The 26,698-nt window shown below is 46.7% G+C and overlaps 1 protein-coding gene across 5 annotated transcripts in view; it reads left to right on the top strand.

The window, feature by feature from the left end:
- DRP2 (dystrophin related protein 2) overlaps positions 1–26,698 on the top strand; it is a 48,424-nt gene that overhangs the window by 16,587 nt on the left and 5,139 nt on the right. For 3 of the 5 annotated variants that reach the window (XM_067023051.1, XM_059051030.2, XM_067023052.1), the window contains 20 exons: positions 1,023–1,203; positions 5,270–5,433; positions 7,009–7,165; positions 8,575–8,695; positions 10,023–10,291; positions 10,661–10,807; positions 11,255–11,333; positions 13,020–13,080; positions 13,393–13,454; positions 14,881–14,955; positions 15,864–16,065; positions 16,288–16,373; positions 18,299–18,456; positions 18,802–18,968; positions 20,848–20,959; positions 22,201–22,337; positions 22,659–22,724; positions 22,988–23,053; positions 23,944–24,087; positions 25,891–26,128. In XM_067023051.1, coding sequence (XP_066879152.1) covers positions 1,087–1,203; positions 5,270–5,433; positions 7,009–7,165; positions 8,575–8,695; positions 10,023–10,291; positions 10,661–10,807; positions 11,255–11,333; positions 13,020–13,080; positions 13,393–13,454; positions 14,881–14,955; positions 15,864–16,065; positions 16,288–16,373; positions 18,299–18,456; positions 18,802–18,968; positions 20,848–20,959; positions 22,201–22,337; positions 22,659–22,724; positions 22,988–23,053; positions 23,944–24,087; positions 25,891–26,128 — 2,628 coding nt within the window. In that variant the 5' untranslated portion in view covers positions 1,023–1,086. Of the gene's footprint in view, positions 1–1,022; positions 1,204–4,026; positions 4,055–5,269; positions 5,434–7,008; positions 7,166–8,574; positions 8,696–10,022; positions 10,292–10,660; positions 10,808–11,254; positions 11,334–13,019; positions 13,081–13,392; positions 13,455–14,880; positions 14,956–15,863; positions 16,066–16,287; positions 16,374–18,298; positions 18,457–18,801; positions 18,969–20,847; positions 20,960–22,200; positions 22,338–22,658; positions 22,725–22,987; positions 23,054–23,943; positions 24,088–25,890; positions 26,129–26,698 lie in introns of those variants that run through there. The other 2 variants (XM_067023055.1, XM_067023053.1) reach the window with 2 other exon arrangements.

Here is a 26,698-nt window from a genome sequence, read left to right as displayed (position 1 = left end):
TGATTTCTCTTTTATGACTCACTTCAAGTATATTTCCTCTAAGGAGACTTTTCCTGACATGACCAGGTAGAACTCACCTCATCCATCCCTTCACTACAACCCATAAATACTTCTACAATTAATGCAAGTAACACTTTATGGCTTGATTTTCCCCATGTCTGTTCTCTCTGTATGTGAACTCCTCAGGGACAGGCACCATGTCTTTTTCATCTCTGTGCCTCCCAAACTCCAGCCATACTGTTCTCTGAACATGCTGTGCTCTTTTTGTGACATCTGCCTTTGCACAGGTGGGTCCCTCTGCTGGGAATGCATTTCTCTCTTTCTTCCCTTCTCTGCACAGGCAAATATCTACTGAGTCCTTCAAGATTCATCTCAAATGCAGTCTCTCTGAAATCTCAGGTAGAGTTAGTTGTTCCCCACTCTGTGCTCCCCTAGCCTTCTGGTCAAACCTCGATTATAGCATTTGCCACATAAGTGTTTTATTATCATTATCAGCTTATATGACTGCCTCCCTCCATCTCCCACACCCCATCCCCAGGCAGCAAAATCTCAGCATATCATCTTTGTGTCTCTAGCACAAAGCACAATAGAGAAACAATAAATACTTCCTTGATCAATAATTAAATCAAATTTTATGGTACATGATAGCCTGGGAAAAACTATTGGATAGGTCAGTAAGTTTTGAATACTTATTTACATAACTGGTCAAGGCACCTCTAGGGAAGTGGTGGATTTGCAGTCCTTTTCTAGATCTTTTTTTTTTTTTTTTTTTTTTTTTTTTTTTTGCGGTACGCGGGCCTCTCACTGTTGTGGCCTCTCCCTTTGCAGAGCACAGGCTCCAGACGCGCAGGCTCAGCGGCCATGACTCACGGGCCCAGCCGCTCCGCGGCATGCGGGATCTTGCCGGACCGGGGCACGAACCCGTGTCCCTTGCATTGGCAGGCGGACTCCCAACCACTGCGCCACCAGGGAAGCCCCTTTTCTAGATCTTGACTCTAAATTTCTCCTTGTTACTCTTCCAGGTGCTTATGCTCAACAGTTGGTGCACTGCTTATCCTCACTCCCCCCTCATGAGCCTCAGTTCTGATGCAACCTATGGTCATGCAGGGATGCCCTTACACCCTCCCACGATGTCATGAGTGGCGGGCAGCTGACCACTTTCATCACAGCAGCAGCCTTCGAAGCACCTGCCCCCAGCCTCAGGTAAGAGGCCGAGAGCAAAAGAAAGACCTCTGGAGACAGGGTGGACACAGGATGTGTGTGTGATCTTGTGGGTATCCATGCTTCCTAAGGCTCAGGGGTACTGTCCATATACATGAAACCCCTTGGACAGCACGGGACCTCCTTTGGCCCATCCTTGTCACTCATGAGGACTTTTATGGGGGGGGGCATGGAGCAAAGGAAGTGTGTTGAGCCGGACAAGCCAAAGGGCCCACAATAGCTGAGGGGGCTGGTTTTATGTTAACCTTCCAAGGGAGGTCCCAGAAAAGCATGATCCTTCAGGGTATAGCCAAGGAGAAGACAGGACCTTCCTTTGTCTTGACGTCTCTGTGGCTTACCTCATGTTCCACACCTGCAGACTCTTCCGTCTCCTTCCACTGGCTCTTCTTCTCAAGTCCCTAGTCTTACTTGCAGTGGGTTAAGCCCACTAAGGCTCCCCTGCCGTTTCATACTGGCCTCTCCTGTCTCTCTCCTCCCGTAGAAGTGGAGTGGTGGTGCTACGTGTGACCACCTGCATATGTTCTAGGTGGTCAGAGTATGTGTGAGATGCAGTGATCCCAAGAGGGCAGCCACCCTTTCCTGACAATGAGGGAGGTCCAAGGGAAAGCTGACTAGACAACAGAGAAGTATCAGCATACTTTGGTTTGCCCTACAATGCTTGGGGTCCAGAGGCCATGGGAGTGTGTGAAAGTACTATATTTCTTAGACAGATGGGCTGCGGCGCTGAGTCACTATGCAGCTGCAAGCAGCAGCTGAATATACAGGGAGGAGGAAGAGAGCGACACGGATGGACAGGTGGCATGGATGGAGAATGTAGGTGCTGGGGAGCTCATTTGGGGGAGAATAATGAGGGAAAGTCAAGGTCCAGAGAGGCATAAGACCCAGGTCCTTCCAAGCTGTTTGCACATGTCTAGCCAGAGAGAATTTGCTGCTTGTAACATATTCTCAAAGTCAGTGTCAGCTGAGAGTCCCCCTGTGCACCTACACCTTCCCCAGACTGGGACTTTCAGAGGGTTGAGGGATTGAGAAGCATGGGTCCTTTTATAAGGCTTGCCCTGCTCATTGCCCACCCCCTCCAAACTTCTCCACCTGGCAACGGGACCTGAGGGCTTCATTTTGTGACAGAGAATGGTGAGACCAAGCCCTCTCGGTCACTGTCTAGTTTCTTCTCTTCCTTTTCTATGGCTCTGACTTTGTCATAAAGTTTCAAGAGATAAGGAGACAGCCCTATGGGGAGTGAGGAGTGAGAAGCAAACATCTTGGCCACAAAAGCCAGAAGTAGAAGGCTATTGATAGGGAAAGAAAACTATGATTATTCATTATTTGCCTATTGTGTGCCTGGCTCTGCCCCAGGGGACTTGTGATTATTAGGGGGAACTGGGAGGGGAGAACAGGGTGATGGAGCATAGTAAAGGAGCCAGATGGGGACATAGGAAACTGAGAAGAAGGCTGGAGGGAATGAAAGGCTAACATGGGTGGAGCCCAGCTCATCGTGGGCGCTTCCATCAGAACCAGACAACTAGGTTGTGGCTGGATCACAAGAGGACATTTCTAAATCTGGGGCATTCCCAGTCTGGGGGACTCTGTGAGACTGGCTTGGGACCAATATCCCAGCATAAGCCAAGCTGCGACCCAGAGCTAGAGCCACTCCCTGCTCTTGGCCTGCTGTCCCCTGCCATACCCCATCCACCCCACAAGGCTCTACCCCATAACCCCAGAAAGGGTTAGGCAGCTGCTCTAACTATTCCTGTAGGTGGGCCTCAGCATGGAAACAATGTGGAACTGTGGAAAGCCCAGAAGACTCTGTGGGAGATAAATGAGGATTGGAACAGAACCCTTTTTGGTCAAAATGAAGTGTTTTGCCTCAGTGCTGAGGGGTGGGGGCCCAGCTTGGGAATGTTAACCTTTCTGCAGCCAAGTCTGCTGGCAAAGGAGAAGAGTGGCCACCTCCAGAAGGAGCCCTGCCCCTCAGGTCAGGAACCTAGGACAGCACGGGCAGGGCACAGGAGCCTCCCTGGCACTGGATCCCTGCATGGAGTTTCTGGGTTCCCTCATGCCCTCTCCCCACCCTGCAAAAGTCCAGGGGGCGATGCCCATTGACCATCCATTTCCCCCTGGCCTTAGAGTGCAGGGGGAGGTCTGTGGGGACAAGGCTCTCCCTCTTCTCTCATTTTCACTGTGGGCTTGGGTCAGTCGTCTGCTCTCCACCTTCCCAACCACAGCTCCGTCCCCAGGTGTGCCACACACATCTCTCACTGCCTCTGAGGACACTTACTTAGTCAAGGACAAGGCTTATCACCAAGCTCATTGTCCTTCCAGACCTTGGGGAAATTGCTTACCAGAGGTTTGTCACGAAGCAGTCTGATCCTTTCCTTCACCTCAGGGGGTGGGGGTGGAGGCAGAGTGAGTCCTTTGTGTCTTCCAGGGAAAGGGAACATAAATCAACAGAAGCTCCCCTCTTTGTGCCCCTCCTCAGCACCATGGAATGCTCAGTCCCACTCTCACCATCCTTGCCAGTCTGGGAGGGCCCTCCTGGCCCCGGTGTGGCGGGCCCAGTTGGGAGTGAGCCGGAATTCCCTAGGGACAAAGCCCTGATTCACCATCTGGAGTCCTGACATAGCCGCCCCCTCTGGATTCCTGGGGGGTCAGTAAACAAACAGGGTGACAGATCCCTCCTCCTGGCCTGGCTCAGCTTTGCCCACCCTCCCTGAGGGAGCCTGCTCAGAGCCTGTCGGGACTCTGCCTTTAGCTCACCAGGCACTGGGTGCAGATTTGTGTGGAGGGATCATCATGGAGCTGTCCAATCCTGCAACTGGGTCCCCAGGCGGCACAGGTAGGGTCCGCTCCCGGGGATGCAAGGCAACTGAACTCAGAGCTTTGCCCCAGAGCCTGGCTGCTCTCCTGCTTCTCCTTCTGTGTGTGGCTGCGAGCTGTGGGTTCTTTTTAAAATCTTGAATATTTTTTTATTCTATAGATTGGGCATCATTAATTTTATCAACAGATATTTATTAAGCACCTACTATGTGTTAAGCACTTCGAGCTGTGGTTTGAATGGGATGATTGGTTTCCCAACTTTCTGAGAGTCTTGTGTGGGGAGGAGGTATGGTTTGGGGGCAAGAGGAGACAGGAGGAGGTTCAGCTACCAGGACCGTGTGCTTTCCACAGAAGGTGAGGAGGTAGACAGGCAGGCAGGCAGGTGGGTTTCCCGAGGCTGAGAATTCCTCTCCACACTCCCCTGCTCTCCACCCCCTTCTGCCCCTGGCTGTGCAGGTCTGGCACTATGTTGAAGGTAGCTAACTCCTGAAGGGCTACTTGGCACAACCCACACTCCCCCAAACCCCACAATACCCTACAGGGTGAGCAAGTGATGGGCTCTGAACTTGACGGCCCAAGGTGAGATTTTGGCAGGCTCCACGGCTGGTCCTCTTAACTGTCGACTCTGGTCAGAGTCCTTTGGAGATCAGGACCCAAAATGCTGCTTTAGGACTCTTTCCAGCCTTCCTGACTGGCGGGAAATGAGAGTGGGGAAGAGGGGGAGGGGGCACCAAGGCCTAGATTCACTTGGAAGTAGGACATCTACTACTGATGGCTCTCTCTGGCTGCTCTCTCTCTTTCTCTCTCTCTGGAACTTTGTGGGACAGCCCTTCAGCTTTCTTTTCTAGAAGGTTGGCTAAACTGTGATACACTGAAGTAAGAGCTGCAGCTCACCTTGAATGCCATGGTTGCCTGTGTTTGGGCAATTCTGAGCAGCTCTTACCTAACACAAATACTTCCAGGGTCCCATCTGGGCAGTAGTCCTGGCAAAATTTACAATAATAAGAGTGATAATGATAGGAGTCAGCAGTTAAAAGTGACCGACCTGTATCAAGAGAGGACCTTGCCATGAACAGAGTTACAGAGTCATCATTTCTCTCATCCCCCCACCCGTGAACACACCCCAGAACCAGCCATTCTCTCCCTCTGTTCACACTTGTCCCATGCTTGGCTTGGTGCAGACCAGGGTGTGGCACACTCCAGGGATCACAGAGGTGTCTGTATTTCTGTCCAGGTTAGAGCTGCTGCCACCACCCCTGCGCCTCCTCACGATGGTGCTGGGGTGCCCTACCTAAGCCCAAAGCTATTCAACGGGTCTGTTGGTGCCGCTGGACCCCTGGAACCACCAGCCATGAATCTGTGTTGGAATGAAATCAAAAAGAAGTCGCACAGCCTCCGGTAAGGCCTGGCCCCTCGAAACAGGGGCTTTAGGGAGTTGTCTGGGGTGGTGTTGGGCTCCTCTTGCTGCTGTAGCTCATCATCCTCTTCTCAGCCTTCTTGTCAGCCTCACTCTCTGTTTCTCCTCCTTTTCCTTCTCTGGCATTGGGGGAAGAACACTGGGTCAGAAGTCAGGAGACTTGGATTTGAACCTCCGTCTTGAATAGTTGTGTCACCTTGCATAATTGGTTTAAGTAATCTCTGAATTTTAGCTTCCACTTGTTTGGATTTTTTTAAGGAAAAAAAAATGAGTAGAAGAATAATAGTTGTCCTAACTATCTCCCAATGTTGTTGTGAGGACTCAAATAAGATATGAAAATGCTTTCTGAACTTAAAAGCGCTGATGTGTAAATGGAGGATATGATGACTGCCTCCCCCTCTTCCTCTCATAACTGTCCTCCATCTTGGTAGATCTCATCTACTCTTTCCCATCTTTTTATCCCTCTATTCCTGTCTATTGCTTATCACCCACCCATGCCTCCCCAAACTAATGGCGAATCAGTAAGAGCCTGAAGGCAAGTTCTGTATCAGTTGCTCCTCTCTCCTCTACCCTTCTCTAGAACCCCTGCTGCCCCCCCCCACATTTTTCCTCTCTACTCCCTATCATCAAAGACCAAGCTCCTGGCTTCTGGTGGGTTCTGGCGGGGATGAAGAGTATGGAGAAGTTGAAAGAATGCAGGCTCTGGAATCAGACAAACCTGAGTTCAAATCATCACTGTACCAGTGACTTAACTGTGTGACCTTGGACAAATTACTTAACCTCTCTGGGTAATAGCAGTGCCTACCTCACGAGGTTGCTCTGAGAATTAGTGGAAACAAAAATGTAGGTAAAAGGCTTGGTGCAGGTGGTAGGGATGCAATGACTAGTTAGCACTCTCCGCTGAGGGGAATGGGCTTGATGGATGCACACAGCCTGGGCTGGCCTCTGGCTTCCTACCACTTGGGCCTCAGCTCATGGCTCATTTGCTTGGGGAAGGCAAGCAGAGGTGATTATGCGGTATCCATTTTCCTCCTTCCATATGTCAAACTTCTAGCCTATGTTGTCCTTGCCCTTTGGGACCCCTGGGCTGCTTGTATTTGTATGCAGCCTCTCACATGTGTGTGCTCAAACTCAGCCACCTGATGCGCCCTTTCCACCTACTGCATCCACTTCTACTCAGAAGGCAGCCTCCAAGAAGCCTCTGAGGATGAGCAGTTTGGCATGACTTGAGGTCCTCTAGGACAAGAGGGCAACCAGACAGCTGTCACCTCTAATGGCCTTGCTCAGTTCGCTACCCTTCCCAGCATGATGCTGGACACTCAACTGAATTAACTGACATCTGCCAAGTGTTTTGGTACCGTACTCACTCTGGAGGTGCCTTGGGAGCCTTTGTGGGTGGGTCAGAGGGAGGGCTCTGGGCCTCCTCCCACTTTGACCAGAGCAGCACCTCTTTCATCTGTTTATATATTAAGGTTCCACATATGTATTTGTTGGGGGAAAATGTTTTGCAACTTAACAAGAGGATTGAAAATCACTGGTCTTACCATTGTGTGCAGCGCCCGCCTAGAGGCCTTCTCAGATCACAGTGGAAAGCTTCAGCTCCCTCTCCAAGAGATTATTGACTGGCTCAGCCAAAAGGATGAGGAATTGTCAGCTCAGCTGCCCCTACAAGGGGATGTGGCCCTGGTGCAACAGGAGAAGGAGACGCACGCGGTAGGTTAGAGTTACAGAGGCCGTGGTGTGTAGCCTCTCCATCGGGAAGGGATCTCTTCTGCAACACCCTGACTGATGGATGCCCAGTCTCTGCTTAGATGCTTAAAGTCACAGGAAGCTGTGTACAGTCCTGCTGGTCTGTGGATAGTACTCCAGAGAATAAGTCAAATCTTTCCCCTCTATTCTTCCCATCAAATATTGACCTCCCTTAAAATTCTGCCCTGATTTGTAATGGGGACATGGGAAGTGAACATAATATAATATTAAGTAAAAAAACACAGGATAAAAAGTATATACAGGTGGGTCTCAACTGTATAAAAATCGATATAGATATGTATGTATGTATACACATGTATACAAACAGAAGAAGGAACTGTATCAAAATCTTCACAATGGTTAAATCCAAGTGATGAAATCAGAGTTCTTTTTAATTTTCTTCTTCATACTTTTCTGAGATTTCTAAGATTTCTGTGATATATTACCTCTATAATCAGAAAATAACAGCATGCTTCTTAAAATGAATCCAGAATGCACCAGAAGGAATGATAATTATGTGATGTGACAGAGGTGTTAGCTAATGGCAATCATATTACATAAATGTTTGAAATCAGTATATCATGCACCTTAAACTTATGCAATGTTATATATCATTTATATCTCAATTTAAATGATGAATACAGAACGGAATACCAAACAACAAGAAAATAAACTATAAATGTGTGCCACAGCATGGATGCATCTTAAAGACAATATGCTGAGTGAAAAAAAAGCCAAATACAAACAAGAGCACACACTGTATGATTCCATTTATATAAAGTTCAAAAATGGGCAAAATTAATTGGTGGTGTTACAAGTCAGGATAGTGGTTACCTTGGGGGAGAGGGGAATGGGAGAGTAACCAGAAGGGTTCATGAGGGAGCCTTCCAGGATGCTGGTGGAGTTCTGTTTCTTTATCTCAGTACTGGTTACAGAGATTGAATCACTTTATGGAAATTCATTGAGCTGTACACTTTTGATTTGTATACTCTTATTAGTGTATATTTCAACAAAAAACTAATTAAAATTTTAATATAAATCTTGCCCATCCTGGCTGTGACTTCTCTAAGCCCCTCACAGAGGACTTTCTGAGTCTTCCAGACAACCAAGATTCCCAGCACCAAATCCACACATTTCACTCTACCTTGTGGCATAGACAGACCCATTTCAGAGTAAATAGACCTTCCAGTGTCAGAGTTATTCTTCTGCCTAAGGAGAAGACTGCTCCTCTTTAGTCTGAGTAGCTCAAAGATACAGGATAACACCAAAGGATCAAGCTGCACTGAGGAGAAGGAAGATTGTCGATTGCAGGATGGATTTCAAAGCAATTGAAAGACTTTCCTTCCCCATTGACCACGTTGCTAACTTCACAGGCTTTTATGGAAGATGTCAAGTCTCGGGGCCCCTATATCTACTCTGTGTTGGAGTCAGCTCAGGCCTTCCTGTCCCAGCACCCATTTGATGAATTAGAGGAGCCTCGCTCTGAGAGCAAAGGTGGGTGATCTTCCTCTCTTTCATCATCTTCTTGAGCTGTGAACCATTAAACACCTTCCTACCCTCCCCAAACTCATTTTCTCAACTGTTACCTAGGAGGATAATTTTCTCTTGGGAGTCCAAAGTTGGGAAGAAGCCAGATTCACACTGTAAGAAAAAGCAAGGAGAACAAGAGCAGGGGGAGATGAGTGTGTGGCCTAAAGCTGTATGTGGCTCTCTGGAGCATCATGTGTGGCCATTTAATAAGGCATGAGAAAGGAAAAAAAAAAAAGACTCAAATGCATTAAACTAACTCAGTAAGTAAAAGTAGTAGTATGTCCTTTAAAAGCATACTGCTTTATTACAGCATAGAGAGGCATGTGGCACTGCTATAATCAACCAGAAAATTAAAAAACCTTTCAAAAAAATCTAAAAGGTTTGGTGATTGCATTTGAAAAGAAAACTGATTGTGGCTCTTTAATTTTGACCCTGGTGAGTTCTGGCCCTCTTTCATCAATAGAGCGGGTCACTGTAGGTCTAGGTTTAAATAAGGCAGCAGGGTGGGATCCGTAGTGCTCAGGTCTGAGTGGTGGCCCAGCATGTCCTCTTCTCCAGAAAGAAGCTTCAACCCTCTGAGATTGGTTATTTTTGGCCTTTGTTGCTGCGTGCAGGCTTTCTCTAGCTGCGGTGAGCGGGGGCTACTCTTCGTTGCGGTGCACGGAATCTAGGCACATGGGCTTCAGTAGTGTCGCGCGGGCTCTAGAGTGCAGGCTCAGTAGTTGTGGTGCACGGGCTTAGTTACTCCGTGGCATGTGGGATCTTCCTGCACCAGGAATCAAACCCATGTCCCCTGCATTGGCAGGTGGATTCTTTTTTTTTTTTTTTTTAAACATCTTTATTGGAGTATAACTGTTTTACAATAGTGTGTTAGTTTTTCCTTTACAACAAAGTGAATCAGTTATACATATACATATGTTCCCATATCTCTTCCCTCTTGCATCACCCTCTCTCCCACCCTCCCTATCCCACCCCTCTATGGCAGGTGGATTCTTAACCATTGTGCCACCAAGGAAGTCCCTCTGTATTATTTCTTATAATTGCATGTGAATCTACAACGAACTCAAAATAAAAACTTTAATTTTTAAAAAAGCTGAATCTTCAAAAGGAGCTCAACTATGAAAAAAAAGTATTTGTGTGTATGAATATATATACACACGTACATGCGCGCGCACACACACACACACACACACACACACACACACATTTTACAAAGGGCTATCTGTCTCTGTCTTTCCATGGGCTATCCTTGCCTGGCTGGCCTGACCTGACTTCGTGCCTGCCCTTGCAGATACCTCTCCCAGACAGCGGATCCAGAATCTTAGCCGCTTTGTGTGGAAGCAGGCAACGGTGGCCAGTGAACTATGGGAGAAGCTGACAGCCCGCTGTGTGGACCAGCACCGCCACATTGAGCGCACTCTGGAGCAGCTGTTGGAGATCCAAGGGGCAATGGAGGAATTAAGTGCGACTCTGACTCAGGCCGAGGGAGTCCGAGCCACTTGGGAGCCCATTGGGGATCTCTTCATCGATTCACTTCCTGAGCACATCCAGGCTCTTAAGGTATGCAGGCCCCCTCCCCAGGCTACAGTCCACCCCGGGACCAGACGTTCCTCCCAGACCCTGACAGTGTTCCTGCTGCTGAGGCTCCATTGTTGCCCTGGACTTAATAGAGTCTCTCCCAGTTTCTGTGCTAGTTTTAAGGTCTGGTTTAGCTGAAGTCTCCTCTGTCCTTCTACTGTCTTCTCTTTCCCTGGTGTCTCCTGAGAGTAGAAAAGGAAGAGGATAAGGACAATGCCCCCCCCCCACACACACACCTTAGTCTGGTTGCCCTAATAGGCAAGCACTGAGGTTGCGCTATTAAAACAAAATGACTAATTGTTCCTCTTTCCTATTTCCTACCTACTGTGGCATTGGGTTTGGGTTCTATAGCTATTCAAAGAAGAATTCTTCCCCGTGAAAGATGGAGTGAAGTTGGTGAATGATCTGGCCCATCAACTTGCCATTTCTGATGTGCACTTGTCAATGGAGAACTCCCGGGCCCTGGAGCAGATCAACATCCGGTGGAAACAGCTACAGGTAAAAGAGAAGCCTGGAGTGAGGCATGAGGAAAAGGCTTGGTACAACTAGGCTTGGGGGGGGAATTTACCCAGGCCCAAAGGAAATGAAGGGGCATTGAAATGGGATCTATGTGGGAAAAGCGTTGTAGAGAATTTGGGGCCAGGAAACAGGCTTCTCAACCTCTAAGCTGCAGGAAGTGATTAAAATGGTCTGAGAGGGGCCTGTCTGCCCCTCAGGGTAGACAGGGGCAGATGAAGGATGACTGTGGCCTGGAATTAGGGATGCTCTTCTCTGACCCCTGGGAGTGCCATGGGAAGGCTAAGATTTGGGTGAATGGTGGGAGGATCTGGAACTGGAGAAGAGGCAGCCTCTGAGGGATTTCACAAAGATTGCCAGAGGCACGTGGAAATCCTACTCTGGATATCTGAAATGAGTCCACTGACTTCTTGCATCTTCTTTCCATAGGTATCAGTTGGTGAGAGACTTAAGCAGCTCCAGGATGCCCACCGGGACTTTGGGCCTGGGTCACAGCACTTCCTCTCCTGTATGTGAGACAAACTGGGCTTCACTTGGTAGAAACTCAGCCACCTTCCAAGAGGGTCTACTCTTGTCCCTTGGGGCCCTGGTGGGATCACAGTGTACCTTGGCATCTAAGAAGCAGTAGGATAAAACAGTGTAGTGTATTGGTTAAAAGGACAGTCTCTTGAGTCAGAGACCTGGATCTGAGTCACAGCTGCTTGACTTTATATCTGTGCAAGCCTGAAAAAAAATAGCTTAACCTTTTTGAACCTCAATTTTCCCATATGTAAAAAGAGGGAAAATATTACATAGCTGGTAGAGTTATGAGAATTAGATGACTTTATTGTTCCAACAATATTTCTTGATGGCCTACTGTGGGCCAGGTACTGTTCTAGGTACTGGGGCTACATCAGTGAACAAAACAGACAAAACTCCTTGGACGTGGAGAGCTTACATTCTACAGGAGGAAGCCAGACCATAAACAAATAAGTAATATATATATAAAGTCAATCGGTGACAAGTGCTATGGAAAAAAAGTAAAGCAGGGTAGACGTGAATTAGGGAGTGCTGGACTTAATGAGGGAGGCAACTGAGTGGAAACCTCAAGGAGGTGTAGGAATGAGCCATGTGGGTAGCTTAGGGAAGAGCAGAGGGGACAACAACTTTCAGGACCTTAAGGCAGGGGTTCCTGAGGAACAGCAAGGAGGCCAGTGTAGAAGTGAGTGATGAGGGGAGAGAGCAAGAGGTCAGAATGGGAGCAGGAGGCCAGAGCATGGAGGGCCTAGAGGGCTATGGTAAGAACTTGGGATTTTTTTTTCTGAATGGAATGGAGAACCATTGCAGGGATTTGAGCAGAGGGATGACATGATCCGACTTATGTTTTAACAGAGTGTTGGGGGGGCAAGAGTGGGAGGAAGGAGGCCTATTAGGATGCATATTGCAACAATCTAGATGAGGGATGATGGTGACCCAGATCAGGGTGGCAGCAGTGGAGACAGTGGGAATGTACAGATATGAAAATTAGATATGCACACAGAGCATTCAGCAGAGTATCTGGCACGTAGTAGGAACTTAATCAATGTTAATGGTGATTAGAAGTATTGAATTATAATCACTGGCATGCAGATATACCTGCAGAGTGCTCTTGTACCAAGGAAACTGCAATGAGGAGGTTGGCCAGGTGACTGAGCCTCTCCTGGAGCATCTGGAAGTTAAAGACACAGAGCAGAGAGAGACATCCTTTTCCAGAGTTCCTCACCAGAGAGGAGTGAGCAGTCCCATTCCCCATTGTCCCACAGGACTGAGAAGCTTGACCTTCTGGGGGAAGGGCTTGGAGCCCCATGAGGAAGGTAGGGTCCACTTCATATCCACAGCAGCACACCAGCTGCCTTCTGCAGAATGGACAAAATGGCAGACAGCTCAAGGAGAAGACAGGGTGGCCAAGGCCACCTGCTCATGCCCTTGTCATGTCTCTGGCACATGAGGGTATCAGTGGCAGCCTCTTCTCCTTCCCTCACCCAAATGTCAGGGAGAGAAGTGTGTTCCTTAAAAGTGTTTACCCCATGCTCAGGGCTGTTAAGAGCTGTCAATGAGAGTCAGGCATCCCCTTTTGGGCTTGACTACTTCTTTGAGAGGATAGAGCAGGGGAGTAACCAGGGGCCTGAAGAGCATTAGTGGTCAGCTTCTTTCTCTTTCTCTTCTCCCTCACCAGCCTCTGTTCAGGTTCCTTGGGAAAGAGCAATTTCACCCAATAAAGTTCCCTACTATATCAAGTGAGTGACCATCTGAATCGGAAATGGGTCAGTCACCTGCCCACCCTCTTCTTTTCCTGTCTCTTTTGCTATCTATCCCTCTCACCCTTTACCTGCTGGGATTCCTCCACCACTCCAGTTTTTCCTCCTACTTACTCAAGAGCTCAAGATTCTACCTGGTAAAGGTGAACCCTTGTGCTTTGGGATCCTCAGGGTTTACCCTCACATCCTGCTGCTCCTTGCATCCAACCTATCGCTGAGGGGTGTGTGCATGTGTGTTTGAGGGATTGGGGGTGGTATAGACCCTGGCACTATTGATGCTTTTGTTTGTAGCCACCAGGCTCAGACCACATGCTGGGACCATCCCAAGATGACTGAGTTATACCAAACCCTAGGTAAGAATTCAAGGTTCCTGTATAGTGTGGAGATCTATACAGTTGCCTTTGTCCTATAAGAATATAAGGGAGTAGTATTCCATTGTGTGTGTGTGTGTGTGTGTGTGTGTGTGTGTGTGTATGTATATATATATATATATATGCCATATCCTATTTATTCATTCATCTGTCTACAGGAACTTAGGTTGTTTTCATGTCTTGTCTATTGTAAATAGTGCTGTGATGAACATAGGAGTGCATATATCCTTTTGAATTAGTGGTTTTATATTCTTTGAATAAATACCCAGAAGTGGGATAGCCGGATCACACACACACACACACACACACACACACACACACACTCAGCCATAAGAAAGATGAAATCTTGCCACATGTGACAACACGGATGGACCTTGAGGATATTATGCTAAATGACATGAGTAGAAAGACAAATACCATATGATTTCATTTATATGTGGAATATAAAAAGAGACAATCAAAGTAAATGAACAAAACAAAAACAAACACGTAAATACCGAGAACAGAGTAGTGGTTACCAGAGAGGAAAGGGTAGGGTGATGTTGAAATGGGTAAAGGGGTTCAACTATATGGTGACAGATGGAAATTAAATTTTGGTGGTGAGCACTTTGTAGGGTATACAGCAGTAGAAATAAAATGTTGTTCACATGAAAGTTACAAAATGTTATAAACCAATGTTACCTCAATAAAAAATAAATTTTAAAAAAATAGAAGGGAATCCTATTCAACAAGCAGGTGAGGGTGGAAGTGAGTCCTTGTGCTTTTTCCAGTAGGCTTCTTTCCTTTCCCCTCTGCACCTCCCTCAACTGGAAGCTCTATACTCTCCCTGAACGATTTTATCATCACATTAGGTAATTATGCTTATAGATGTGTACTAGATCTTCTTTGAAAGATACTATCCAGGCTACAAATATGACTCTCATGTGCCTTATCTTTGACTGCCAAGAGAGACTCACTATTATGTTGTAAATTTTACCCATGTTGATGCATGTGACTATAGTTCATTCATTTTCACTGCCGTGGAGTGTTCCATTGTATATACACAGTTTCTTCAACCATTCTACTGTTGATGGACATTTCAGTCATTTCTAGTTTGGAGCTAACAAGAACTGTGCTGCTTGGTCAAACAAACAAACAAAACGTGAAAATCACTGCTCTAGGATATATAGCTGGCTGGGTTGTAGAATATATGAATGTTCAATTTTACTATGTAATACCAAGTTGTTTTCCAATGTGATAGTATCAGTTTACACTTCCACCAGCAACTCTCATTCATCCACATCTTTGCTGACACTTGCTATTGTCAGACTTTTATTTTTTGCCAAACTGGCAGGTGTAACATGATATCTTGTTGTGGTTTTAATTTGCATTTCCCTGATCTGAGTGGGCCTCTTTCCATTCTCTGCAGCTGATCTGAACAACATTAAGTTCTCAGCTTACCGCACTGCCATGAAGCTACGCAGAGTCCAGAAGGCACTGCGTCGTAAGTCTCCCATTACACTTCCCTTATAGCCTTCATCTCACTCCTACCCTTCCTCATCTGTTGACTGTTTCCCATTTTCATCTCACCTGTCCAGTGTTGTTGATTGGCTTTGTGGGGACTCTCCAAAGGCTGGGTTATGCTGGCTGTGGACACCTGATTTTTCCAGGGCCCTTCTATTTTCCCCATCCCCCAGACTTATTTCCAAATTAACCCACAGCTATCCTCTTCCTTGTCCCTTCTTCCCTGCCCAAAACAGATAATTAAGCAAGTGTTTTATGGCAAGAAGTATCCCAGCAAATGGTTTGGAGACACTGGAGGCTTGTGTTCTTTCACCATCTTGAGGTTATTGGATGTAGCAGCAGAACTGTTGAAGCGAATGCCAGTGGTTAGGGGACAACATGGCTGCAGATATAATGTGCCTTCTGTCTTTTCTCTGAGACACTGTCCATTCACTCTTCCTGGACCAGGTTATTTGGCTAGGCTGATTCCAGCATTGGAGGTAGTTAAAAAATCCTCCTATGTCACATTTACCCAGGCATACCTGAGCCTTCATAACCAGTGTCTAGGTTTTCAGAATGAGGTTCACAGACCAACTTATTGGCAGTTGAAATGCGTGTAAAGACAAAGAAAGTTTAAAAAAATGGTATTCAACCCCTGGGAGTTTACTCAAATCCCACCATCTTCTTGAAATTGATGTCAAGAAACATTTGGGGTTAATTTAGGGGGCCTTCTGCTGCCCTCTCCTTACTTGGGTTGAGGGTCTTGGTAAAGAGCAAGCTTGTTTCATACTTACAAATGGTTAGTCTGGAGATTGAGTCAGATTTAGTGATACTAGTGGCCGTATCTTCCTGTCTAGTCCCTGGGGTTCTGCTTTTGGCTATACTTTCCTTCTCTCCTTTCCTTCCCAGTGGACCTGGTAACTCTAACCACAGCCCTGGATATCTTCAGTGAGCATGATCTGCAGGCCAGTGAGCATGTAATGGATGTGGTGGAGGTCATTCACTGCCTGACTGCCTTATATGAACGGCTGGAGGAGGAAAGAGGCATCCTGGTCAACGTGCCACTCTGTGTGGACATGAGCCTCAACTGGCTCCTCAATGTTTTTGATAGGTAAGGGCTTGCAGCCCTGACAGCCTCCATGGTGAAATTCAGTGGGACATCTGGAGTGGGCATGGTGGGAAGGAATTGCTCCCCTGGTGCAATTGGACTCAGCTCAGCTTGGGGCATGACTGGCACAGAGCCCTGCTGGGATCAACCCTATGAGGGACATGACTGCCAAGATGTTAACCCTTTACAGATATTCATATTCTCAGTCTCTTCTTTTAAACCTAGTGGTCGCAGTGGAAAGATGCGGGCATTGTCCTTTAAGACTGGCATTGCATGCCTGTGTGGCACAGAAGTGAAGGAAAAACTTCAGTGTGAGTACAACTCCAAAGTTTGGAGTAGAGTTGTGTGGAGGGAGAGGTGTGGTGGGAGGAAGAAAAGTCTAAAATAAGCAGAAGATCAGTCTTATGACTCAGCAGAGGGCTACTCAGGCTACCTTGTAATGCTTCCTGGTCCAAGCTATTGCATAGAATCCACAACAGCCAAAGGCCAAGATGGGTCTAAGGCCTGTTATTATTCCCACTGTTACTCCAAGGGCATTGGTTTCTTCTGACCTGGTGTAATTATTTGATGGGGATCTGAGTTGGGATCCTGGGATACCCAGGACCTGGACTTTACAGTTCCATTTCCCTTTGGCCTATCAGGCTTAGCCCTCTCACAATCTGAAGCTCAAACCACCATCACACAAATGTGGAAGAGGACAGTTTTATTGTTTACTAGGCAGGTGTGTGCTGGTTTTTATAAATGGAATGGTTTTTACTATGTAATACATCACTGAGAATTGTTCAATTTACCCTGACTGTCAAAAGATTTGAAAGGCATTTATAGTTTTGGGGGTTTCCTGAGAATCTGCATCATCAACACAGGCATCTGAAATAAAATAAAAAGCTATACGTTAATTAAAAAAACCAAAAAACTATGTCACACATTCTGTTGGAGACTTCCCATGTGATAACGTGGGTGGTGTGCAATAATCCCCATTATCTGGGAGGTGGACAACATGTAATTCTGTAGGTTTGAACCTCTCTGGTGTACAGTACCTTTGCTTTCCCCTCCATCCTCCATCATTTATACAGCATTTTGCACTTTTTCTGCAACAGCATCATTAGTGTCAAGTGTTTAATGTGTGTTGACCACTGTGCTACATGTGGTGAGTATAAGGTCCAATTAGACATGGTCCCTGCCTCAAGTGGTTTACAGTCCAGAAGAGGATACAGAAGTACACAGAAAGCAGTTTTTAGAGTGCTAATTAGAATAATCTGAATGGCAAAGTATATGTGCTATATTAGATCACAGAAGAGTGAGGACAGCCATCTAGGAAAGATTTACAGGGAAGAAGACTTTTCAAAGTATGTTCATAGCTATGATATAATTTATTTCTCCCAATGCTCCTTTGAGATGGGATGGACCGTGATGATTTAGTCTCCATTTATAAGTAAGGAAACTGCAGTATAGAGAGGTTCATGACTTACACAAGGTTTTACAAGCTAGTCAGTAATGGATCCATAAATAAACCCCAGGCCCTCTGCCTTTTAGTTTTGTTCCTTTTCTGGGCCTTAGGTGAGGTATGAAATGGATAGACAAGAACCTCTGGAGGAGGTTTTCTAAAGTTGGGGTGGGACAGGGGAGTTCCCACAAGGGCAGATATAGACAATGCTCAAATATATATGTACCATAGTCTGTTCCACAATGATTTAGAGAGAATTCTTAGATGATCAAATGTGTTGAATTATCCCCTTTTTTGGATTATCCATGCCAGTGTTTCTTTTCATTTGTGTGGATAACTGAGAGATTACTGCAGTATCAGACTACATGGGCTACATGAACAGGAGGGGATAGGGAAGATTGACTGCAACTCATATTCAGGCACCCTTGAACCCCACACCCCTTCATCTTGCTTCTTGAGACTTTGTTTTCCCAGCAGTGTCATATCTGTGTCTGGCACCGCTCTCACACACAGCTTGCTCTCTGTCTTCACCCCTCTCTCCCCTTCTCTTTCTGACGCTCTCCGTCTTTGTGTCTGACTCACTTTTTTCTCTCTGAACCCAGAGGAATGCTGCTTTTAGAACTCCTGGACTTCTAGAAGGTCAGGGATGGACCTTTAGGTATTCCAGTTTCAAAAGTCATTAGCTAAGTCAATGTGCTCTTTCCCTGTCTTCTTTTTCTGTTCTTTCTCCTCACACCATTCTCTGGCCATTTCTGTATCTGGCTTGGCCATGACTTACGGTGGGGCCAACAGACCTCTTCAGCCAAGTGGCCAACTCAGGCAGCCAGTGTGACCAACGCCACCTTGGTGTCCTTCTTCATGAGGCCATTCAGGTGCCCCGTCAGCTGGGGGAAGTGGCAGCCTTTGGGGGCAGCAACGTGGAGCCCAGCGTCCGTAGTTGCTTCCGTTTTGTGAGTATGGAACTGCGGAGGGAGGAAAGGAGGAATGATGGGACAGAGGGTGGGAAGAAGGGAGGGAGGACTGTGAGCTGGGCTTTTGATCTGAAGTACTCAGATGCAAGGGAGTTTGTTGGGCTGGAGCAACAGGGCAAAGGGTTCTCTGGGCTTTTAGGGTCAGAGTCCTGAGGGGAGGGCACCAGGTCAACTATGACAGGGTAGAAGGTGGACACTTCTGGAGAACAGTCTAACCCAGGGTCCAACCAGGTCTTGCTGTTTCTCCTCCTCCCCCGAGGGCTGCCATTCTAAGCACAAGACACTGGGCCTCAGACATCACTACTGGGCTTCTTGTTTCTCTAGAGCACTGGGAAGCCAGTCATTGAAGTTTCACAGTTCCTGGAATGGGTCAACTTGGAGCCCCAGTCCATGGTGTGGCTGGCTGTTCTGCATCGGGTCACCATTGCTGAACAAGTGAAGCATCAGACCAAGTGCTCTATCTGTAGGCAGTGCCCCATCAAAGGCTTCAGGTAGGGAAAGCAATACCTGCTGGAGTGATACTCATAATAAATAGGCCATATTACATATAAATCATATATTGCAAAACAGGGCATTACATGATTATATAATTACAACTAATCTATTGTATGTTGTTCTATACTGTTATAATCCTTTCTACTGCAGAATGTTTAACTTTTAAAAAACTCAAAAATGATGAAAATTTTTTTCTGTTAGTTGTGCTATGAAGTCTTCAGACCTATAGAAATGTATAGAGAAGCAAAAGGGGGTGGGGTGGGAGAACAGCACAGAAAGGGAAGTAATTTGTTCATTGTTTCCCAGGGAGCACTAAGTAGAACCCAGAAGCCCCAGCATCCTGACATATGAGAACACCTACGCACCAAAAGGTGTGCGGGCAAATGTGCTACTCTCTAGAAAGCAAAAGAGAAACGTGATATAGCATTGCCTAATTTCCATGATGTAAATACTCCCACTGTGGCCAGTGTCAGGCTACCCATAGGAGGTCAGGAAGAGACTCACAGTTGCACACCATTTATAGTATTTCCACCACCAGGTATAACAGATGTAGACAACCTCGAGAGCATAGATGATAGTGAAGTAGTTAGGAAGTGATGAGTTTGAGTATTTATTACCTTTGTTTTTAATACCATTTGCTTAATTGTGAGTTTATACAATTTAATTTTTAAATAATGGCTATATTTAACAACTGGCTTGGAAAATTCCTGAAATTTTAACAACCAGCTCTCGTGAGGTTGTATTAGCAGGCTCCAGCGCCCCACGGTGGGCACCCACCACCAAGCTGAAGAAACAAACAATATTTTACAATATATTTATATATATTATATATTTATATATCTACAAATTTATACATTATATATATATTTTATATAATATATGAAAAATATATTTGAAATTTCCTTGATTACATTTCCCTCCTGTCCCCACAAAGGTAGCTGCTATCCTGAATTGGGCTTTCATTATAAAACACTTGTTTTTACCACTTTAAAGCACTAGCACATACTCTCTTTACAACCACCCTGCTTTTTATAAGCAAATGAGGCACAGAGGTGGAGTTCACACTGCTGGCTAGTGTAGCTCCAGGACAAGATGTCGGATCCTCTGACTGCTCTAAGTCTAGACATTTCACCATGCTATGCTATTAGGTCTGGGCAGTCCAATCAGGCTTTGGAATTGGATCTGAAGGGCTAGTCTGTATTCATTCTTAATAGAGTTATTATTATAAATAACTTTGGGGAATAATTTTTAGCCAACTTGCCCACGGCTGATAGAATCAGTTGTCTTCATATTGAAAGTGTGCCTTCTCCAAGGAAGTGGTCATACCTGTGAAACTGGACCCTTTCAGGCCACCTTTGTTTAGAAGACTATTTGATATAATGAGCTCTTTACCCTGTCCCACCCTCCCTTTTATTTTTTTTTTCATTGAACTATGGTTGATTTACAATGCTGTGTTAGTTTCTGCTGTACAGAAAATTGATTCAGTTATACATATATATACATACATTTTTATAGTCTTTTCCATTATGGTTTATCATAGGATATTGAATATAGTTCTCTCTGCTATACAGTAGGACCTTGTTGTTTATCCCACCCTTCCTTTTAAAAAAGATGGTGAGACAGGGTTACTTCCCGAACTTCCTGGGATTCTGAGCATGTGATTTCATTGAGATTTGTGGTCTCTGGAGTAAGACTAGTCATCTAGTGAGGACTCTACCACTGCTATGCATAGGAGGTTAAGTGCTCCATGTATAGGAGGTTATGGTTCCATGCCTCACCTCCTTTTAATGTATGTGTATATTTGGATGTTTGGGGGAGGGGGAGGTCACTATAGTATATTGCATCCTCTTTCCTACCACCTCTCCTTTCCCCAAGGTACCGGAGTCTGAAACAATTTAACGTGGACATCTGCCAGACCTGCTTCCTGACAGGCAGGGCCAGCAAGGGCAATAAGCTTCATTATCCCATCATGGAGTATTACACCCCGGTATGGAGCCTCTGGGCCGGGTGGGAGGGCCAGGCAGCTCTCAGCTTCTGGGTGCTTGATCCATTTTGTGCAGCATTAGCTCACTGTATTCTGCTCTCCGTTGGGGAGCATCCTCCAAACAGGCCTGGTGATTGACCAATTTGGGGGATCCAGGGCTGTCCTTCTAGCAGAGCTTCTCCCTCACCCTCACCGGGGCGGTAGCTGGCTGGAGCAGCCCAGGACATTCTTGGCCATCAAAAAGGCACTCACTATTCTCCTGCAGAGAGAAGTCTCAGGAAAAAATAGAGACAGCAAGGCAGTTACAGGTGACTAGCCTTCGATTGCTCAATTTAGTTTTTCCTGCTTAGCTTCCTGGATTGTTTCAGTCCCCTGGTCTTCACCTGCTACCTTGTCATTGCTTCCATCCCTTCTAGTCAATACCAAAGTTTGTGCTCAAATTCATTACTCAGTCTCTTGCGTGAAAAGGGGGTATGCTCTTTACCTGGGTCCCCCAAATCAACTGGACTTTCATTGGAAACTGTGCTCTTCCTAGCCTCCTGACCCCAGCATCCCTGAACTCCAGCCACAGAATTTCTCCTCTGCTATGTTCAGGACTCAGAACTCCAGGCTTAGCTTCCTGAGCTGACTCTGCTTCCTAAATTCTTTTATTCCTCTCTGCCCACACATACTCCCAAAGTCCCAAGCGTATCCCCAGCTCCCACCACTGCTCTCTCCCATCTTACCTCCCCATCTCCATAATCCATCACCCTGAGCTGTCACCTCTTCTCCAAATTCTGTTGACACAAAAACATGTGTGATCCAATGGAAGCAGTGACCTTCTTTTATTATCATTTTAAAATAAACATTATTAAAGTCATACATGGGACACTGGCTAGAGATGGTAGACTGATAATTGTCTAGCTCCTGCTCATCTTCTACATCCCTAGAATTTATGTAAAAGATATTTAAAAGTTAACAAATATACGATCATTGTAAAAGATTCAAATTATATAGAGGTGTTTAAAGTATAAAACAAAGTCCCCTTTTCTCCTCAGTGCGTTCCCCACCCCTCAAGTCTAACTTCCCTGAGGCAAGCAGTGTTCACAGTTTGGCATGTGTCCTTCTAGATCTTTTTCTAGGAGCGAGGTGTGGTAAATATGAACAAGAGTGGACTACCAGTCATGGTCCCTGCTCCAGGGGAGTGGCCACACCTCCCTAGAATAGTCCATTAGGGTGAGTCCCTCTATCTTGTCTCCTTCCAGACCACATCCAGTGAGAACATGAGGGACTTTGCCACTACCTTAAAGAACAAATTCCGCTCAAAGCATTATTTCAGCAAACACCCTCAGCGAGGTTATCTGCCTGTGCAGTCAGTGCTGGAGGCCGACTACAGTGAGACGTGAGTACTGGTAGCTGAAGAGGGGCTGCAGGCGCCCTCATTGAGCCTAGGGATGTGCTGTGAAGGGGCTGAGTCCCACATGGGCTAGGGCAGTCTTCCAGGGCAAACCCAACTAGTGAGAGGGCAGTTCAGCTGGGGCCTGACCAGGAATCTGACCTGAGAAACAGACTAGAATCCAGTCTCTATATCTTGTTCCCATCAGCTCTTGGGAGCTCCCTAATTTGGTGGTGGTGTTGCGGGGTGTGGAAGGGTGGTGGTGAGAAGACAGGCTGCCCAGCTACCCAGTCTTTGGTCTTCTGAGTCTTTGCTGCTTTCTTCTAGGCCAACTTCTTCCCCGATGTTGCCACACGCTGACACACACTCCCGCATTGAGCACTTTGCCAGCAGGTACCACCAGATTTTGGGGAGGGGAATTGTAAGGAGTCCAAGGGGGAAGGGGTTTTCAGTTGGGGCAAAGAGAATGAAGTCAGGGCCAGGGGGACATGCACGGTGGGCTTTGCAGCAGCCAGCGAGGCCTAACGTTTGGGATGGGGGAGGGGGAATTGGGACAGCCCCCCAACCCTGATTATCCTATTGTGGGATTACAGTCCTTGAGATGAAAGCAGTCTTCACATACTGTTTTCCCTTCTGTTCCTGCTCTTTCTTCCTAGGCTTGCTGAGATGGAAAGTCAAAATTGCTCCTTCTTTAATGACAGCCTGTCCCCAGACGACAGCATGTGAGTTTTCACAGCTGCATATTTGCCAGGAATAGCTCTCCTTTGGGATCTTTCTACCACCACTTGGGAGGGTATATCCTCAGTGGGAGGTAGGGGTGTGTGTGGATAGGGTCCCTGACACCCTAAGGAAGGAAGTCTGCTTTCTGGGCACAGTATTTAATGAGAGAAACAGTCTGCCCTCTCTCAACTGAGCAGGGTAATGAAGGATGAACTACCTCCCTGTCATATGCCAAGGTCCCTTTCTGTTGCAAGATCCCATCCTTCCATTCCTAACTCCGAGGGAAGAAGAATATGCCTGCAACTAAAGTTGCAGAAATGAGCCATTATCTTATGCTTAAAATGCCAATGCCCCATCTAGTGCCACGTCAACCCTGGGGAGATACCAGGGACTTGACTGAAGTGTGGCCAGAGAGATTCCTTGGTGCTATAGCCCAGAGAAGGGGCCCTTCATCTCTAGGGAGGTCCCCAGCCTCCTCAGAGGACCTAGGAACTGTTGGCTACACGGATAAATCCAGCCCTGGGACTGGGACTCAGGCAGGCCACAATTCCACTGGGGATGGGAAAGCGAAGGGGGGTGCGGTGGGGGAACATCACAGAAAGGGAAGTGATTTGCTCATTGTTTCCCAGGTCACTATAAGTAGAACCCAGGAGCCTCGGCATCCTGAAAATACTCTCTCCTACTACCCCCAACAATGAGCCCTGACACCTTTGAACACTTTTTATCCCTCTTAAAACTGAATACATGGCCTTTTCCCTCTCTATGTATCTTAGAGAGGGACTCCCCCAGCATGTGTCTCCTGGGGCTTGAGGTGGGAGCTGAGAACTCACACCCTGAGCTGTTTCTCAGTTCAATGCCTAGGCCCCTCTTTCCTCTCCCCACCCCCACACAGAGATGATGACCAGTACTTGCTGCGGCACTCCAGCCCCATTACAGACCGGGAGCCAGCCTTTGGACAGCAGGCTCCATGCAGCATGGCCACTGAAAGCAAAGGGGAGCTCGAAAAGATCCTGGCCCACTTAGAGGATGAGAACCGGTAGGTGTGGCAATGACACAGATCTGCGCAGGTTCTAGAGTCAGATGGCTTAATTCAAGTCCTGAATTTCCACACTCTAGCTATGTGGCCTTGAACAAGTTACTTATATTCTGTGATCTTCCATTTCCTCATCTGTAAAATGGGGATGATGATAAGAGTACCTACCTCTTAAGGTCACTTGTGAAGATCAAATGATCAGGCATATAATGTGTTAGCCACTGTCTGTCTTATTGGAAGTGTTCAATAAAAGCTAGCTATCCTAATAATTATTTGAATTCTTTTAACTCAACCCAAATATCTCCAAGTACCCGATAGATACAGGCAGAGAGAATGCAAACACAGAGAATACAGAAGAGATGATGCCTCTGCCCTCAAGGAACTTTCAGTTGTTGGAAATGGAAAGAGGTCCTTATCACTTAGTGAAAGTAATAAGAGGAGGATGATACTGCATAGAGCATTTGAGGACTGGAAGAGGGAAGGTGAAGAAGATTATGGAGATGGCATTGATCTCTGTAAAGCCTGGAGGGCAGCAGGAGTCTGAGGAGCATCCAAGACACTTTAGGGGTGTGTAGTAGAATCAATAACAACCCCGCGAAAAGTAATTCTAAAACATTAGTGTGCATACAAGTCACTTGGGTAGCTTGGTGAAATGCAGATTCTGATTTGAAGGTCTGGGGTGGGGCCATAGTTCCTGCACTTCTAACCAGCTCCTAAAGGATGCCCATGCCTCAGGCCTACAGACTGTATTTGGATTAGCAAGTCCTTAGAACAGGGCCTATCTGCAAAATATTTGTTACTGGTTCAAGACAAGATAAATACATAAATAGAGTGTAAACTTTTAGAAATTTTCATAGCAATTTGACATTGCCACATAATCCACACACATAGTTAGTGGACTTGTCTTCATTGAATTGGGTATAGGCCAGGTTGAGTGTTGTTGAATTTGGGCAGCAAGTCATGTGTGGTGTGAGCTGTGTACTAGCTATGCACATTCAGACCATGTATTGATCGATGATGGATTGAACAATCCCCCTGTTTTTTTGCTATGGATAATTTGAGAAGCACTGCACTAGAGCAGTGGTGGGGAGGCCCTGGGAAACACTAGGAAGAGAGTGATTCTGTTGCAAAAAAGAAAAAAAAAAGTAAAGTCCTCCAAAGGAGACCATCTCTTTGGAATCTGTTTCCTTGATGACTCAACATGGGTGTTTAAAGTGGGTCAAAGAGGAGGGTAGTAGAGAGAAGAGGAAAGATGGGTGATCCTTTGTTTATGTTATGTCTTCCCCGAATCTAAAAATCTAAAAATGGAGTAGGTGAGTCGGTGGCCCTAATGCCTCATTTATTTGCAGACTGTGTTTCTGCCTGATTTTAAGGTCAGAATTAATCCCCAAAGCAGCACATCAAAGCCCTGAGACATTTGTTATATGAAATGTCAGCTCTCTCTGCTCTGTGGCCTAAGGATGGCAAAGTAAATGACATATGTGTTGGAGAGGAAGTGGATATGGCCATTCAAGCAAGAGCATAGCTGGGATGGACTTCCCTGGCTGTCCAGTGGTTGGGACTCCACACTTCCACTGCAGCACTGCAGGGGGCGCAGGTTTGATCCCTGGTCAGGGAACTAGGATCCCACATGCTGTGACCAAAAAAAAAAAAAAAAAAAGCTCGGCTTGGAGGCTGGGGTGGGGGTGGGGATGGGAGAGCAAAGGGATTGCTCACACCTAGGTATGAGGGGACACTGAGCCCTGGACAGCTGGACAGTCAATACCCTGTGAAGGTCATTGGCCTTGGCTTCTCCATCCTTGTCAGGATTCTCCAGGGGGAGCTGAGGCGCCTGAAGTGGCAGCATGAGGAGGCTGCTGAGGCACCCACCCTGGCTGACGGTTCTGCTGAGGTGGCACAGGACCACCGCAATGAGGAGTTGCTGGCTGAGGCCCGGATCCTTCGGCAGCACAAGAGCCGCCTGGAGACTCGCATGCAGATTCTTGAAGACCACAACAAGCAACTCGAGTCCCAGCTGCAGCGCTTAAGGGAGCTGCTCCTGCAAGTGAGTCTGGGGCCAGGGGAAGAATCAGAGCAGCCTCCGAGCACAGACGGGCCGGGGAGAGGTGCTCCTTGCTCCTGGGAGGTGGCTGTTAGAAGACTTTCTGAAGAGAACTGGGCTGGCAATCAGGAAAGCTGGGGGGAGGAATGGGCTGCTATATCACATCACTTGGCCAATTCTCTTGTACCTAGCTTCCACTCCATCCTTGTGTGTTTACTCTCAAGCCACCGTGGGGCCTAGGGCAGAAGGAGGGCTTTTGAGGGCTCACTTCCCCACAACCCATTTGAATCTGGTATTGAAAGAACAAAGTTCAAAGAATCATCCAAAACGTTGACTTTGCTACCTTGATGTTTGCTGGAAAGAAGTGAGTTTGGACGTGCTTGGCAAGAGGAAGATTTTTGCTGTGAAGATTTTTGTTACTTTGTGTCCCTTTCCTCTTTGAGAGGTAGTGTATAGCATGTAGTGTGGTTCTGGAGTTAGACAGCCCTGAGTTTGAGTGTAGTGCTGCCGATTAGTGGCCGTGGGATGTTAGGAAAGTTACTTAGCCTCACTAAGCCCCAGTTCCCTCATCTG

The sequence above is a fragment of the Kogia breviceps genome, chromosome X (genome assembly GCF_026419965.1).
Source record: "Kogia breviceps isolate mKogBre1 chromosome X, mKogBre1 haplotype 1, whole genome shotgun sequence".
Taxonomy (NCBI): domain Eukaryota; kingdom Metazoa; phylum Chordata; class Mammalia; order Artiodactyla; family Physeteridae; genus Kogia; species Kogia breviceps.
The sequence above is the reverse complement of the archived record's forward strand: the minus strand, read 5'-3'. Positions and strand labels throughout refer to the sequence as shown.